Here is a 17,704-nt window from a genome sequence, read left to right as displayed (position 1 = left end):
CGTTCTGAAAGACTACGCCGAAGTCTCCCAAAGGCAGCTGAAGTCTGTTTAATGCGGCTCTGGATGTCCTCGTCAATGCCGCTATCTTCAGAGAGAATGCTCCCCAGATATTTGAAAGATAGCACTACTGACAGCTTTTCATCACCAACAGTGAAGGCAGGTAGGGTGGGTGGGACACTAGCACTCCATTGGCAAACCACTTCTGTCTTGGTGGTAATGACGGTCAGCCCCATCCTGCTGTACGTTCTCACCGCCACAGCAAGGACAGTTTGAAGCTCCTCCGGAGTATGGGCCACAAGGGCACAGTCGTCTGCATACAGCCATACATATATACTGCTGTCTTTAATCTCGTTATGGAGAAGCTTGGTAACACGGGAGGAAGATGTTAAAGAGCACTGGTGCTAGCACACACCCCTGCCTCACCCCTGTGCGTACCACAAAGGGCTCGGTCTCTTGTCCTCCTATGGTCACCTGTGGATGACACTCCTATGGATGATAACTCTCTCATCACTGACATAAATGTTTGATCACCTTGTTTGATCCTGGATCACATGCTTTGCGCTGAAGTGCGGGATTGCATCTTCTGAAGACATCTCATGGACCAGCCGGTTCACCAAGGCCAAACCGCTGACAGCAGACCTGACCGATTTCACCGGTAATTCGCCACCCGGTTTCCTACTGACCTTACTTCAAAACGGTCACTTATTGTGTAGATAACACGAGTGGTTCTGCAGATGCCGGAAATAAATAAAAACACAAAATGCTGGCCGAACTCAGCAGGCCAGACAGCATCTGTGGGAGGAGGTAGTGACGAAGTTTCGGGCCGAAACCCCTCGTCAGGAGTCACCCTCCTGATGAAGGGTTTCAGCCCGAACGTCGTCACTACCTCCTCCCACTTATTGTGTAGATGTTGGGACCACTGGAGATGGAGAAGGGCGATTTATATATTCCGACCCAGTTAATCGTTGCCACTTTATCTAATGCATCATTCCACGAGTGATTTAGAAAGCCGGCGTCACTCACAATGAAAAACTTTATTCTTGTGAATGTCATGGGTTAAGCTCACGCTGGCTCGGTATGGTGGGTGGTGCCTCAGACATGTGACCTGTCAATCGAATCCATGGATCAATCGGTGTGTCCGTGCCATTTGTTGAGAGCTATATCAACGATCGGACCGTTTTCCCTGGGCAGATACATTGCGAGCTCCGATCTATTCAGATCTGTGGAGAGAAGATGAAATTCCTGCTAATGCTGGAGATCTGCGCTTCAGGTACCGGGTCTCCGATGGACAATGTATGAATGGATAGTTCCAGAGTTGGGGATACACTTAAATCTATTTCATAGAGGTGCTGTATCGCAAGTACTATTATATACAGAGGTTGGGTTATTGGTTTAGAGAGGAAGTTAGACCGGGTCTGTAATATTGTTAAGGAATTCTGTTCCAGGCCCTTTGCGCTCATTGACTCTGAGAATCGTGAGCTGGGAGATAGGTTATTGTAAGTCTCACTAAATTGTGCGCTTTCGGGATTCTCGATGACTGCTATGAAGAGTATGACACTCTGAGATCCAAATTAATGTTTTTGATTGTTTCCAGTATTCCTTGCTGAGCCAGTCACCACCGTGAGAACCGTAAGTAGAAGAATTTATATTTTTCAATGACGCATTTGTATGCTGTGCAGTGAAACGGTGGATGGGGCAGGCTGGATCCGTGCAGGGTGGGGATAAAGTTTCGGGTGGGTGAACTTCGGTGGAACACAAATTTGAAGATGCAGAGAAAGCAAGAGAGTTGAAGAAAGAATAAAAGGATAAAGAGGGAGGAGGGAGAGTTTAAAAGGCAAAATAGTATGGTGTTAAAATGTAAAAAAGATGATTTATTGGGCAGGAAACCAAACAAAAGAAAGATCCAGGAGGGCCGATATCCATTGATCTGAAATTGTAGGTGCCGTGCCAAGTTCGGAGGGCTGAAATGAGCGAGGTGCTATCGCTGGGCTTGACATTAGGCTTGGATTGGTCAATATAGTGGGCAGAAAGGCCAGGGTGGGAGATGGAGAATTAAAATGACTGGAAACTGGGAACCTGGGGCGTGAGACTGCAGAATAAGCAAAAGTGACCTCCAAGAGGTCAAACAGTCTACATTTCAGTTGTTTTGAAGAAGGGTCTCAGCTCAAAATGTCAACTGTTTATTCACTTCAGTAGATGCTGCCTAACCTGCTGAGTTTGTGTGTATTCCCCTGCATTTGATCTTCCTCATCTCAATGTCATGCTGAATGTGGCACACTGAGATGGATATTCTCAAAGTAAATTACTCCTTCACCATGAAAGAATGTTTGAAAGCTTGGACTGTGGATAGGGAGGAGAAAAAAAATCTCCTGCGCTTGTGAGAGAAGTATTATGAGAAGCGGAACAGGAACTGATCACTGAGGAATGGACCAGGATGAGGAATAGACTCTTTGGAATATTGAATGGGGTGGGGAATGTGCTACTCCATTAAGCTAAAAGATACTGGGAATGTTGGAGAATGCACGGAAGCTGAAAGAATGGAATAGAAGGCTATCCTGTTATAAATTTGGGAGAACCAGGAAGGAGTGGGAGCAAAAGTATGGAAAATATATAGGGTTAATGGCCCCGTGGACCGTGGTAGAAGAGAATCATTTGTTGAGATGCAAAGTTGTTTCAGGTGTACATCAATACTGGTGTAAGAGATGGCTTGGAAATGAGAGAGTGAGAGTGTGTGTGAGAGAGAGAAATAAAAAGAAAGTATTGGACAGAGTACCAATCCCTCAACTTGGGGATGGGGTCACTTCCTGAATGGAACTCCATGGACATCACTAAGTGACAATGTTTGAGATTCCTTTACTCCTCACAAAACATAGTCTTTAACTTTTAGTCGTCAAGATAGCATATGACACAACAGATGGCAAATCCCTGTTTGCAGCTATTGTTTGTAAGGGGAAGATCACTAGATTTCCTTATCAGCAGGATTTTAAGAGGAACAAAACATGAGACTGTAAACCCTAGCCTTTCTCTCTGTTATTTGCCAGATACCTTTAGCAATCTGTCGGTATTTCAATCACTCAATGTGAAGCTGTTTTCAATAATGGCAATGTAACTTTGAAATTCACACTCCCATTTCTGGCAGCGGTCCTGTCTCCTTCACTTTTGCCTCTTGAACTGTATGTTTGGTTACCTCTCATAATATTTCTAAGACAGTGTAGCATTTCCTACAAATTGTTGGATTCTAATGTTTTAATCCGAAGTTCTTTCAGAAAGGAAGAGGTACAAAACGTGTATTTTTTTTATTCAAGTACAGTGTGGAATAGACTCTTCTGGGTTTATTCATTGAAGAGAGGCTGGGCAAGATAAGTGTCAGCCAATCAGAAAGTTCCTATTCAAATAATACAATATCAAGAGAAGCTTCTAGAGGATTCCAGATTCATACAAATGTATCCACGAGGGGACATATTTGCATGTTATGTTTTCCCATTGCCACTAGGAAGCTTGTGAAGCAGATACACGTATACACTGTAAGTGATCATATAAAATGCAAAAAGGCAATGAATGGTTAAGCTGAAAAGAAAATAACAGTTTGAGCCAGCAATAGTGTCATGAATTACTCTTCGGTTAAAAGTTCTTTATAAATGCAAATTGTTATTGATGTGAAGACATAGGATTGAATGAGTTTTAGTTTCTTTCCGAGCTAGATTTTGATTCATAATGTACTTTAATTAAGTGATTCTGTTTGTTTAAATTGCTGTTTGGTTTCAGACGATCAAGATTAATTATTTTTATGTTTTTGTTTTTGTTTGATTTCAGCCTAACTGCAGCCAATATTTTCTACTACAATGCTCACGAGAGCGACTCCCAATCTGTGGAACCAATGGCGTGACTTTCTCCAATGAGTGTATGCTATGCTTGTTCAATAGGTGAGAAATTAGTGTTTAATTTCAGTCTTGGGATTTGGCCTTCTCCAGCAAGTCTGGAAATGATTATTTTGAGAAGGTAGTGGTGAGCTGCCACGTTGAACTATTAGAGTCAATGTGGGAAGGTGTATTTCCAGTCTATTGTCTGACAGAAATGGAGAAACGGTGAAAAATGTCCTAACCATGATGTGTGGATTTGGTGGTATTCTCCTGCATCCTTTCCCTTGTCCTCACAGGTTTCACGTACACTCAGTGACCACTTTACTTATACCTGTACCCCTACTCATGATGCAAACATCAGATCAGACAATCATGTGGCAGCAACTCAATGCATAAAAACACGTAGACATGGTCAAGAAGTTCAGTTTAACACACACAAAATGCTGGAGGAACTCAGCAGGTCAGGTAGCATCTATGGAAAAAAAGTACAGTCGATGTTTTGGGCGGGAGCACTGAACACAGTAACACCCAACCTTTTCCAGGACTGGAGAAAAAAAGCTGAGGTGCAGGTTAAAAAGTGGGGGGAGGGGAGAGAGAAACACTAGGTGACAGGTGAAACCTGGAGGGGGAGGGATGAAGGAAAGAGTTGGGAAATTGATTGGTGAAAGAGACAGAAGGCCATTGAAGAGAGGAAAAGGGGGAAGGGGCACGACAGGGAGGTGATGAGCAGGCAAGGAGATGAGTTGAGAGAGAGAGAAAAGTGGATGGGTAATGGAGAAGGGGGCAGGGGTGTTGGGGGCCATTACCGGATGTTTGAGAAGTCAATAGTCGTGCCATCAGGTTAAAGGCCACTGAAACAGAATATCAGGTGTTGTTCCTCCAACCTAAGGGTGGCCTCATCACAACAGTGGAGGAGAGCATGGATGGACATATCGGAATGGGAAGTGGAATTAAAATGGGTGGCCACTGGGAGATCCCGCTTGTTCTGGCAGACGGAGTGTAGATGCTTGGTGTAACGGTCTCTCAATCTACCGGGTCTCTTGGATGTACAGGACGCCACAGCGGGAACACCCAGCACACTCACAAGTGAAGTGTTGCCTCACCTGGGAGGACTGATTAAGGCCTTGAATGGTAGTGAGGGGCAGGTGCCTCACTTGTTGCAATGGCAAAGATACGTGACGAGGGAGATCAAAGGGGAGGGACTAATGGATAAGGGAGTTGCATCAGGAGTGATCACTGTGGAAAGCAGAAAGTGGGGGGGGGACGAGGGAAAGATGTGCTTGGTGATAGGATCCAGTTAGAGATGGCAGAAGTTTCAGAGAATTATGTGCTGGAAGCAGAGTTTAGTGGCTGGTAGGTGAGGACAAGAGGAACCCTAGCCCTGGAAGAGTGGCGGGAGGATGGGGTGAGAGCAGAAGTGCGTGAAATTGGAGAAATGTGGTTGAGGGCAGCATTGATGGTAGAGAAAGGGAAGCCCTTTTCTTAGAACAAAGGAAATGTCTTTTTCAAAATTGAAAAGCCTCATCCTGAGAGCAGATGCAGTGGAGAAGGAGGAATTGAGAAAAGGGGGTGGTGTTTTTACAAATAGTAGGATAGGATGATGTGTAGTCTCGGTAGCTGTGAGAGTCTGTGGGTTTGTATAGGCATCGGTGGATAAGCTGTCTCTGGAGACAGAGACAGTGAGATTGAAAAGGGGAGGGAGGTGTCGGAAACGGACCAGGTGAATTTGAGGGCAGGGTGGAAGTTGGAGGCAAAGCTGATGAAGTGATGAATTCAGCGTGAGCAGGAAGCAGTACCAGTGCAGTTGTTGATGTAGTGTGGGACAGTCACTAGTGTAGGCTTGGAACATAGACTGTTCCACGTAGCTGAGAAATAGGCAGTGAGAGCTGAGACCCATGTGAGTGCCCATGGCTGCCCCTTTTGTGTGAAGGAATTGGGAGGAGCCAATGGAGGAATTATTTAGAGCGAAGACAAGTTCTGCGAGGCAGACAAGCATGGTCATGGAGGGGAACTGGTTAGGTCTGAGGTCTGGAAAGAAATGGAGAGCTTTGAAGCCTTCCTGGTGGGGGATGGAGGTGTACAGAGACTGGACATCCATGGTACAAATAAGATGATAGGGGCCAGGGAACTTGAAATCCTCAAAAAGATCAAGAGCGTGTGAGGTTTCACAGGTGTGGGTGGGAAGGGACTGAATTAGGGGGGGATAAAACAGAATCAAGGTAAGCCAATATGAGTTCAGTGGGGCAGGAACAAGCTGAAGCAGCGGGTCTACCTGGACAAACCGATTTGTGGATCTTGGGTAAGAGTTCTAAGAGTGGTGGTGGAAGGTTGATTTTTGGACTGGAGCCTGAGAATGGTGGTGTTTGCCAGGGTTTGGTCAAGCTGACTGCAATTTGTCATATCAATTACATGTTTGAGATTGTACAAGGCATGGTTCATACGTCTGAAGGTGGCACTAAAATAGGTGATGTCATTGACAGCTGGTTATTATGAATTACAGAGGGATCTTGATCAGCTGGGTAAGAGGAATGATAAATGGAGTTTAATTCAGATACATGTGAAGTGTTGCATCTTGGGAAGAGAAATGAGGGCAGAACTTTCACAGTGAATGCTGAGGAGTGTTGTAGAACAGAGGGTTCGAGGAGTACAAGTACATGGCTCTCTGAAAGTGAAGTCACAAATAGAAAAGGTGGAAAAGATTTTTGGTATGCTGGCCTTCACAAGTCAGGGCATCAAGCATAGAAGTTTGGATGATATGTTACAGTTGAATAAAATGTTCATGAAGCCAAATTTTGAATATTGTGCTCAGATTTGGTCACCTTGCTATTGGAAAGATGTCATTGAATTGGAAAGAGTTCAGATAAAATTTATGAGGATGTTGCTGGGACTTGAAGGAGTTTTATTGAGAGAGGTTGAGTAGATTGAGACTTTTTTCATTAGAGTGTGAGAGAATGAGGTACCAACTTTAGAGGTGCACGGAATTGTTTTTTATTTATTTATTGAATAAATATACAGGGGCAAATGCAGGGTGAATGTGCACAGTCTTTTTCCCCCAGGGTGAGGGAAATCAAGATATGGAGATTTAGCTATTATGTGAGAGGAAAAGATTTAGTGGGCAACTTGTTCCACCCAGAGAGCCATCAGTATATGGAATGAGCTGCTCTAGAAAGTGGTTAAAGCATGTACATTAGAACCACAGAACCATAGAACATTACAGCACAGAAACAGGCCTTTTGGCCCTCCTTGGCTGTGCCAAACCATTTTTCTGCCTGGTTCCACTGACCTGCACCTGGGCCATATCCCTCCAAACCCCTCTCATCCATATACCTGTCCAAGTTTTTCTTAAATGTCAAAAGTGAGCCCACATTCACCACTTCATCTGGCAGCTCATTCCACACTCCCACCATTCTCTGCATGAAGAAGCCCCCCCCAAAGTTCCCTTTAAACTTTTCCCCCTTCACCCTTAACCCATGACCTCTGGTTTTTTCTCCCCTAGCCTCAGTTGGAAAAAGCCTGCTTGCATTCACTCTATCTATACCCATCATAATTTTATACACTTCTATCAAATCACCCCTCAGTCTCCTACGCTCCAGGGAATAAAGTCCTAACCTATTCAACCTTTCTCTGTAACTCAGTTTCTCAAGTCCTGGCAACATCCTTGTAAACCTTCTCTGCACTCTTTCAACCTTATTAATATCCTTCCTGTAATTAGGTGGCCAAAACTGCACACAATACTCCAAATTCGGTCTCACCAATGTCTTATACAACCTCACCATTACATTCCAACTCTTATACTCAATACTTTGATTTATAAAGGCCAAAGTACCAAAAGCTTTCTTTACGACCCTATCTACCTGTGATGCCACTTTTAGGGAATTATCTATCTGTACTCCCAGATCTCTCTGTTCTACTGCAATCCTCAGTGTTCTACCATTTACCTTGCATGTTCTACCTTGGTTTGACCTTCCGAAGTGCAAAACCTCACACTTGTCTGCATTAAACTCCATCTGCCATTTTTCAGCCCATTCCTCCAACTGGTCCAAATCCCTCTGCAAGCTTTGAAAACCTTCCTCACTGTCCACAACACCTCCAATCTTTGTATCATCAACAAATTTGCTGATCCAATTTGCCTCATTATCATCCAGATCATTGATATAGATGACAAATAACAATGGAACCAGCACTGATCCCTGTGGCACACCACTAGTCACAGGCCTCCACTCAGAGAAGCAATCCTCCACTACCACTCTCTGGCTTCTTCCATTGAGCCAATGTCTAATTCAATTTACTACCTCTCCATGTATACCTAGCGACTGAATCTTCATAACTAACCTCCCATGTGGGACCTTGTCAAAGGCCTTACTGAAGTCCATGTATACAACATCCACTGCCTTCCCTTCATCCACTTTCCCGGTAACTTCCTCAAAAACTCTAATAGATTGGTTAAACGTGACCTACCATGCTCAAAGCCATGCTGACTTTTTCTAATAAGTCCCTGTCTATCCAAATACTTGTGGATCCTATCTCTTAGTATTCCTTCCAATAATTTACCTACTACCGATGTCAAACATACCAGCCTATAATTTCCCGGGTTACTTTTTGAGCCTTTTTTAAACAATGGAACTATATGAGCTATCCTCCAATCCTTCGGCACCTGACCCGTGGATATCGACATATTAAATATTTCTGCTAGGGCACCTGCAATTTCAACACTAGTCTCTTTCAAGGTCTGAGGGAATACCCTGTCAGGTCCTGGGGATTTATTTACTCTTGATTTGCCTCAAGACAGCAAGCACCTCCTCCTCCTTAAGCTGTATAAGTTCCATGACCACTCTACTTGTTTGCCTTGTTTCAATAGACTTCATTCCAGTTTCCTTAGTAAATACAGATGCAAAAAACCTATTTACTATTTCTCCCATTTCTTTTTGTTCCATACATAGCTGATCACTCTGATCTTCAAGAGGACCAATTTTATCCCTTACTATCCTTTTGCTCTTAATATACCTGTAGAAGCTCTTAGGATTACCCTTCACCCCGACTGCCAAAGCAACCTCATGTCTTCTTTTAGCTCTCCTGGTTTCTTTCTTAAGTATTTTCTTACTCTTTTTATACTCCGCAAGCATCTTATTTCCTTCTTGTTGCCTATACATGTCATACATCTCTCTCTTCTTCTTTATCAGAGTTCCAATATCCCTCGAGAACCAAGGTTCCTTATTCTTATTCATTTTGCCTTTAATCCTGACAGGAACATACAAACTCTGCACTCTCAAAATTTCTCCTTTGAAGGCCTCCCACTTACCAACGACATCCTTGCCAGAGAACAACCTGTCCCAATCCATGCTTTTTAGATCCTTTCTCATTTCTTCAAATTTGGCCTTTTTCCAGTTTAGAACCTCAACCCGAGGACCAGATCTATCTTTATCCATGATCAAGTTGAAACTAATGACGTTCTGATCACTGGAACCAAAGTGTTCCCCTACACACACAGTGTCCTAACTCGTTTCCTAATAGGAGATCTAATATTGCATCCTCCCTAGTTGGTACATCTATATATTGATTTAGAAAACTTTCCTGAACACATTTTACAAACTGTAACCCATCTAGACCTTTAACAGTATGGGAGTCCCAATCAATGTGTGGAAAATTAAAATCCCCTATAATCACAACTTTCTGTCTCCTACAGTTGTCTGTTATCTCTCTGCAGATTTGCTCCTCCAATTCTCACTGACTATTGGGTGGTCTATAGTACAACCCTATTAATGTGGTCATACCTTTCCTGTTTCTCAGCTCCACCCATATGGTCTCAGTAGACAAACCCTCTAATCTGTCCTGCCGAAGCACTGCTGTAATATTTTCCCTGACTAGCAAAGCCACCTCCCCACCCTTCATCCCTCTGCCCCTATCACATCTGAAACATCGGAACCCTGGAACATTGAGTGCCAGTCCTGCCCCTCCTGTAGCCAAGTTTCAGTAATGGCTACAGTGTCATAATTCCACGTGTCGATCCAGGCCCTCAGATCGTCTGCTTTTCCCACAACACTCCTCGCATTGAAATATACACACCTCAGAAGATTATTACCACCACACACAGCCTTACTATTTGTGACTTTGCATGGGCTACTAACATCATTTATTTTTACCCCTGTTCCACTGTCTACTCTGGCACTCTGGTTCCCACCCCCCTGCAAATCTAGGTTAAACCCTCCCCAATAACACCAGCAAACCTCCCTGCAAGTATATTGGTTCCCTTGTAGTTCAGGTGTAACCCGTCTCTCTAGTATAGGTCCCACCTAATCTGAAACCCTGCCCCCTACACCAGTTTCTCGGTCACGTGTTCATCTGCCAGAGACCCTCACTGGCACGTGGCACAGGCAGCAGTCCGGAGATTACTACCCTCGAGGTCCTGTTTTTCAACTTCCTACCAAGCTCTCTGTACTCACTCTTCAGGACCTCCAGACTCTTTCTACCAATGTCATTGATACCGATGTGTACCGCAACATCTGGCTGATCATCCTCCCACCTCAGAATGCTGTGCACGTGATCAGAGACATCCCTGACCCTGGTACCCAGGAGGCAACAAACCATTCGGGAGTCTCTGTCATGGCCACAGAATCTCCTGTCTGTACCTCTAACTATGGAGTCCCCTATCACTACCACTCTCCTCTTCTTCCCCCCCCCCCTCCCTTCTGCACTGCAGAACCAGACTCAGTGCCAGAGATCCAGCTGCCACAGCTTGTCCCACGTAAGCCATCCCCCCCCCCCCCAACAGTACCCAAATTGGTATACCTGTTCTGGAGAGGAAAGGCCACAGGGGAACCCTGCACATTAATAATATTTAAAAATTACTTGGACAGCTACATGGATGGGAAAGGTTTAGAGGGATAATTGATTGATGATTGATCATTGAGAATGCATAATTTATTCATTTCTACCATTCAGGGGAGTAAAAATCTCTATGTTGTATCTCCACCGCAATGCACAAGCAATAAAGGGGGTAAACGTGGGAGGACATTGCCCAAACACTAAGATTGTATATATAATTGTTTGTATACAGGTATGCAAACAATTGTCTCAGAAAGGCAGCTTCCATTACTAAGCACCTCCAGCAACCTGGGCATGTCCTTTTCTGACATGTAATGTAATATTAAACTTGTTAAAATTGTACAAGGCATTGGTAAGGCCAAATTTAGAATATTGTGTGCAGTTCTGGTCACCAAATTATAGGAAAGATATCACTAAATTAGAGAGAGTGCAGAGACGATTTACTAGGATGTTACCTGGGCTTCAGCACTTAAGTTACAGAGAAAGGTTGAACAAGTTAGGTCTCTATTCATTGGAGCGTAGAAGGTTGAGGGGGGACTTGATCGAGGTAATTAAAATTTTGAGAGGGATAGATAGAGTTGACGTGAATAGGCTGTTTCCATTGAGAGTAGGGGAGATTCAAACGAGGGGACATGATTTGAGAGTTAGGGGGCAGAAGTTTAAGGGAAACACGAGGGGGTATTTCTTTACTCAGAGAGTGATAGCTGTGTGGAATGAGCTTCCTGTAGAAGTAGTAGAGGCCAGTTCAGTTGTGTCATTTAAGGTAAAATTGGATAGGTATATGGACAGGAAAGGAGTGGAGGGTTATGGGCTGAGTGCGGGTAGGTGGGACTAGGTGAGATTAAGAGTTCAGCACGGACTAGGAGGGCTGAGATGGCCTGTTTCCGTGCTGTGATTGTTATATGTTATATGTTATGTTATATGACTGTTACCATCAGGGAGGAGGTACAGAAGCCTGAAGGGGCACACTCAGCGATTCAGGAACAGCTTCTTCCCCTCTGCAGTCTGATTCTTAAATGGACATTGAATCTTTGGATACTACCTCACTTTTTTAAAAAACAGTATTTCTGTTTTGCACATTTTGTTTTAATCTATTCAATATACATGTAACTGATTTACTTATTTATTATTATTTTTTTATTTTATTCAGTATTATCTCACTGTATTTTGTACAGAATCAGAATCAGGTTTATTATCACCAGCATGTGACATAAAATTTGTTAACTTAGCAGCAGCGGTTCATAGAGAACTGCTCGTAGGATTGCTAGAAAGGCAAATCAAAGCCACCGTTTGACTGCAAAAGTCCTTCAGGAAGATTTAGCAGACTCTGGGGTGGTGGTGCACTGTTCTACTGTGCAGCGACACCTGCACAAATATGACCTTCATGGAAGAGTCATCAGAAGAAAAGCTCTTCTGCATCCTCACCACAAAATTCAGTGTCAGAAATTTGCAAAGGAACACCTAAGCAAACCTGGTGCATTTTGGAAACAAGTCCTGTGGACTGATGAAGTTAAAATAGAACTTCTTGGCTATAATGAGCAAAGGTATGTTTGGAGAAAAATGGGTGCAGAATTTCATGAAAAGATGACCTCTCCAACTGTTAAGCATGGGAGTGGATCATTTATGCTTTGGGCTTGTGTTGCAGCCATTGGCATGGGGGACATTTCACTGGTAGAGGGGAAAATGAGTTCAATTAAATACCAGGAAATTCTGGAAGCAAACATCTCACTGTCTGTAAAAATAAGCTGAAGATGAAAAGAGGATGGCTTCTACAACAGGATAATGATCCTAAACACATCTCAAAATCCACAATGGAGTACCTCAAGAGGCGCAATCTTGTGGTTTTGCCATGGCCCTCACACACCCCCCACCTAAACATCATTAAAAATCTGTGGATAGACCTCAAAAGAGCAGTACATGCAAGACAGCCCAATAATCTCACAGAACTAGAAGCCTTTTGCAGGGAAGAATGGGCGAAAATCCCCCAAACAAGGATTGATAGACTCTTAGCTGGCTCCATAAAGTGTTTACAAGCTGTGATACTTGCCAAAGGGGGTATTACTAAGTACTGACCATGCAGGGTGCCAAACTTTTGCTTCATGCCCTTTTCCTTTTTTGTTATTTTGAAACTGTAAAAGATGGAACTAAAAAGGTAATCTTGCTTAAAATATTAAAGAAATTTGTCAGTTTTAATTTTATGCTGTTACGTAATCAGGCAACAATAAATATATGAGTTAGGCAAGGGTTTTTTTTTTAACAAACAACACTTTTATTGAACACTGAAAACAAACCCCCCCAAAAGTAAACAAACACTAACGTAACCGGAAACAGCTGCTGTGTGGCAGCTCAAACATTTCTTAAAGCGATGTTGCAAAAACTGTTCTTTAAAGTAGTATTGCCAAAAGTTCAGAAATGCTCACAGTCCACTTAAAAGGAGAGACTTTTTAAGACGATTTAAATTCTCTTTTACGTCATTTTGCTTCAGTCCCCGACGTCGAACTTTTCCCACGAAGAATTTACGAAATGAAACGAAACGGCTTAAAGGCACTGACCTTTCCTTTATCACACTGTCCTCAATCTTCTGCTATCCCACAGAGATTAACACGAGAACAGTCAATAAGTTCCTTTCCGAATAAGGATTAAATAAGATCGAACCTGTTTCACCATCGAAAATGATTCTCCTCGATCTTTAACTCCCAAACTCTGATCTTCACTCTCCACTGATTCTCAAACTAGCAGTATTGTAAAGAACCTGCTGGCAATGACCTTTTAAACTTTAGGCATTAGATGAAACTTCATCTTTCAACTAAACTGCGTCATCACATTAAATCACGCAGTGGCATGAAGTCAACATGGCAAATCCAGCCACGAACTGCCCCTCCTCACAGGGTGGGGTCTTCCTTTTATAACCTGTAAAAAAAACCTGTCACATGATCTCTACTGGCAGGAAAATGACATCACTCCACCATCACAAGACCATTACCTCAAGTCCACTATAGCTTCAACCCCAGTCACGTGACAAGGGTACCACTGTCATGTCACGAGTACGTAACAATGCCTTTTGGAAATCAGGCCATCTTTTACTTGCTTAGCTATTCACAGTAACAGAAATTTTGACCGGGGTGCCCAAACTTTTGCATGCCACTCTATGTACGTCCAGAGGATCTAAAGTTTGCTCTAATTCTAAGCTCTTTTAAATTAAGGCTTAAAACTTTTCTTTTCACTGTAGCTTTTAATTAGAATCTCCTGCAATGTAACTTCTATTTATCATATCTATTCTTGTGTGATTTTATCCTCTCATATATTAAATGAATTTTGAAGTTTGATTTTTATGTGTTATTCTATCTAAAGCACTTTGAACTGCCTTGTGTTTGAAAAGTGCTATACAAATAAACTTGCTTGCTAGCTTGCTTGCAACCTCCTGTGTACTGTTCCACGAAATAGAGGCAGTCACCATAGTTATCAGTCTTGCCTTCCACACTATTCTTAAAAGCCCTCATGAATGCATGATATTCCAAAGGATTGCCATTGAAAATTTGAATCTCTCTTTTAGGCAGAGATGCAATGTGTTGTTTTTGTAGCAATAAGGCTGTATTGATGGCCTCCATAGTATTGTTCAGACCTCTATCATCTAAAATGTAAGTTAATGACTCCATGAGCACTTTTGAGCTGTAGGATATGACAAAGGTTCAGCATGCCTTCTTACTGCAGTCTGAGAGTGAACACCCTGACTAACTCCTGGGGCTCAAACTCATGTTTCATAGACATTTAAGGAACAAATGAATCAACATTGACATTAAGTGTGTTGGGTTTCTCTGTGCCTTAGAAATATGGGAACTCTCACCATAGGATTGTCCTGCTGGAGAATGTTTAGTACTCACCTCACTTGAAGTCCTTAGCACATTAACTTTGGCCATCTGTGCTGTAATTTCTTCCTGCAACTTAAGCTGCTTCTTCCTTCTCCAAAGTGGTTCCTTGACTATCTGTAACTGTTCTTCCATCTGCTCTTCTTGCTCTTCCAGAGCATGTTTGTCTTTCAATAATTGATGCCATGTGATTAATGCAGCCAAATGCACCTCCATTTTAATGTGTGCAGAGGAGTATTAGATATTTGTAACAGTCGCTTCACCTAGCAGCTTAATTTAGGGGGTGATAACCCCTGCCCGGCCAAACTTAAGAAATCTCGTCTGGGTGGATGCTGCGTGATGTGTCCCCAGTTATAAATCAGTACCCCGAGGTAACAAACAGTACACAATATGCGATTAAATGATTAAGCTTTATAACTCTTATTTCGACTATATGGTCAGTAAGGAAACAAAATATAAAAGCAAAAGGGCCCCAAATCTTATTAAGCAGTCTGAGCACGAAGTTGGAGCTCAGCTCGATAGGCAATCGATCCCTATTGACCTCCTCCGATCATTGCTGCCCTTTGGACCCCTGCTCCAAGTCCACCCCGTCCGGTAGTCTACTAAATTTCTCCATTCGCGTCTTCTCTCTTCATCTGTCTCTTTCCCTCTGGCAAAAGCCCGGGAATTCAACTGCTTCCAGAGTCACAAGATAGGGCAACAAAATCCTGATTGGCTAACATGCATCCACAGTCCTGTTATCTCCAGCCTTAACCCAAACATTGCTGCTACAGAGAAATCATTAATTCAGCAGTGAACATTCCAAACTGAAGAAGCCTTGCTTGCAACAGAACTTGGAGCATGCATATCTCATGCACTGTTGTTCAAGTGTACATCATCCTATGCCTCCTCAGCTTTATGCATAGTCAAAGCATTCCTTGGAATTTGAGAAACATTTTCAATTGTTTTGACAACATGACCTTCACCATCACATGTTTCTTTCAGGCATAGATCAACATCACATATGACTGCATTACCAAGGGGTTCAATACCGGTTTGTTTACCTTGCTCTGAGCCTGAAATTAAAGACAACAGCATGTGGTGTTGCTCAGTAGCAGCTTCTCAGAGGCTATTCAAGTCTTTAAGACAACACAGCCCTTATAAGGAATTTTCCTTATCTCCCATAAGGTATTTAATTGATGGTATTAAATCTTTAATTTTGCTCACATTTTTCTTACATTCCTTTTGACAATTCTTGATTCTATTCACTGAAGCTTTCACAATAAGTTTCACAAAAGAAGCTTTCACTCTTTTAGTGCTGTCTTCAAGGTCACATTGTTGTCAGTTCCACTCCTGTTGCTTTCTAGCTACACCACTCGCAGTTAACTCCTTGTTTTCCCAGAACACCAGCAATAAATGTGGTCAACAGATTATCCACAAATATGCCTCGCTTACAAAACCAAGCAAGCAGCTTTCAGTCCTGCCGAAGGGTTTCAACCCGAAGCGTCATCTGTATTCTGTTCCTAGATGCTGCCTGACCTGCTGAGTTCCTCCAGTATTTTGTGTGTGTTGCTTGGATTTTCAGCATCTACAGATTTTCTATGGTTTGAGCTTTCAAGTCAAATGTCAATTCCCAATTATTCCAGCACTTCAATAGAACAAAACAATGAGCCCTTAGGGTAACACCACACATTGCACAAATGGGTAGTGCCGACCATTTCAAACTGTGTTCAAACCACAAATGCACAGCACAAATCAGCAGAAGGTTGTTGTGGTCGCTCTGGCTTCTCAATGTGATTCCGATTTCACCAACAGGTCTGAGGCAATCCAACTCTACGGTGTTCATTTGGTATAACTGCTACTTTGTTGACAAAATGTAGTGGTTACTTTCAAACAAATCTGAACCACTCAAGGCTAAGCATAGGGGGTTAACCTTGAATGACTTGCTTTCCATAATAATCAAGTTGCATATCAAAGAAAGTACTTTCGAACATTGATTGAGAAACCAGCAAAAAGCAACTATATTGTAACAATAAAACTAATGAAACTAATCTAATGATATGAAAATTAGCAGTCTAAACATATTCAAACCTATTTAAGCCAAACTTTCTTAAACATATTTAAAGAATAACTGAAGCGAAGCATAACTAAGCAAAATAATCAACAAAAAATATATCATTCCCGGTTGCCTCTGACTCTAACCAGACAAAAACCTGAACATGAACACATAACATCTTCACATCTACCACGCCCCAACCTATGTGACAAGTTACCTATAAGAAACACATAACACAAAATACAATACAGACAGAAAATAGATACATGGCTCCTACACTGTATCAAGCTAATTTATTAATCTTTATTAATATAATTGTCATCATTTTATGCTGACAAATAGTTGAAATCGTTGTTTCAAGATCTTGTCTAAGCTGATCCCAGTCCATTGAAACATGGTTTAGTTAAAATGTTTTATTTTCCTCTGCCTCCAGGGAGTACAATAAAGATATTAAGATTTGGAGATATGGAGGCTGTTAAAGAAAAATGACAGAAGTGGAGCGGCCTTCAAGAACTCTTTGGTTATCACATGAGAATTGCTGCCATTTACTAAGCGGGTGCTGCTCTCCCAACTCTGTCCCTTTACCACGTTGAGCTTTTCTTCAGAATTAGAGGTAGATTTGACGATCGGGGGTTAGGAAGAGCTGATCAAGGAAATGATTGTGGTCTCATTTACTACTTAATCAACAAATCAGCCCTCATATACCTTTTCCAAGGAACAAATGGATCTTTCAATAAATCATTATAAAATTTCTTGTCATGTGTCTGCAAATATGCTTCCTTAAATGTTACTGTAATCAAATGGGTGGCTGTGGTTCCAGCTTCTCCTGAATTCCTCCACACCACTGTGCTTTTGCTTCATCAAAAGTGCTCAAAGGTTAAACATGGAAGAGGGCTTTTGGCCCATGGAGAATGCAAGAATTACACAAGCAGTCCCAATATCCAACTTCCAGAACATTGCAATAATTACAAGAACTTATCCCTCTCCCTTTTCAATACAGTAATTGAGTCTGTCCTCACTACTCTCTGGACACATACTGAATCAATGATGTTTTCCTGTTATCACTTCTTTTGACAGTTATCTAACTTCTACGTCCTCTGATCATTGATCCTATGACAATG

At 42.4% G+C, this 17,704-nt stretch overlaps 1 protein-coding gene across 1 annotated transcript; it reads left to right on the top strand.

Moving 5' to 3' along the window:
* The first annotated feature begins 1,155 nt into the window (after nucleotides 1-1,155).
* Nucleotides 1,156-17,303, top strand: LOC132393713 (trypsin inhibitor ClTI-1-like). Its single transcript, XM_059969119.1, has 4 exons — nucleotides 1,156-1,270; nucleotides 1,595-1,629; nucleotides 3,814-3,923; nucleotides 17,017-17,303. Exons 1-4 carry the CDS (start codon nucleotides 1,234-1,236, stop codon nucleotides 17,060-17,062), a joined length of 228 nt encoding a protein of 75 aa, XP_059825102.1. The 5' UTR covers nucleotides 1,156-1,233; the 3' UTR covers nucleotides 17,063-17,303.
* Nucleotides 17,304-17,704: the final 401 nt, after the last annotated feature.

Source organism: Hypanus sabinus, chromosome 5 (assembly GCF_030144855.1).
Source record: "Hypanus sabinus isolate sHypSab1 chromosome 5, sHypSab1.hap1, whole genome shotgun sequence".
NCBI lineage: Eukaryota > Metazoa > Chordata > Chondrichthyes > Myliobatiformes > Dasyatidae > Hypanus > Hypanus sabinus.
This window is presented reverse-complemented; position numbering and strand designations above follow the sequence as displayed.

Excerpts from the sequence above, each read along its gene's own strand:
- LOC132393713 (XM_059969119.1), top strand. The coding sequence starts at position 1,234 with ATGAAATTCCTGCTAATGCTGGAGATCTGCGCTTCAG. Across the intron at positions 1,630-3,813 it reads CAGTCACCACCGTGAGAACC|CCTAACTGCAGCCAATATTT; the intron begins GTAAGTAGAAGA and ends GTTTGATTTCAG. Across the intron at positions 3,924-17,016 it reads ATGCTATGCTTGTTCAATAG|GGAGTACAATAAAGATATTA; the intron begins GTGAGAAATTAG and ends CTCTGCCTCCAG.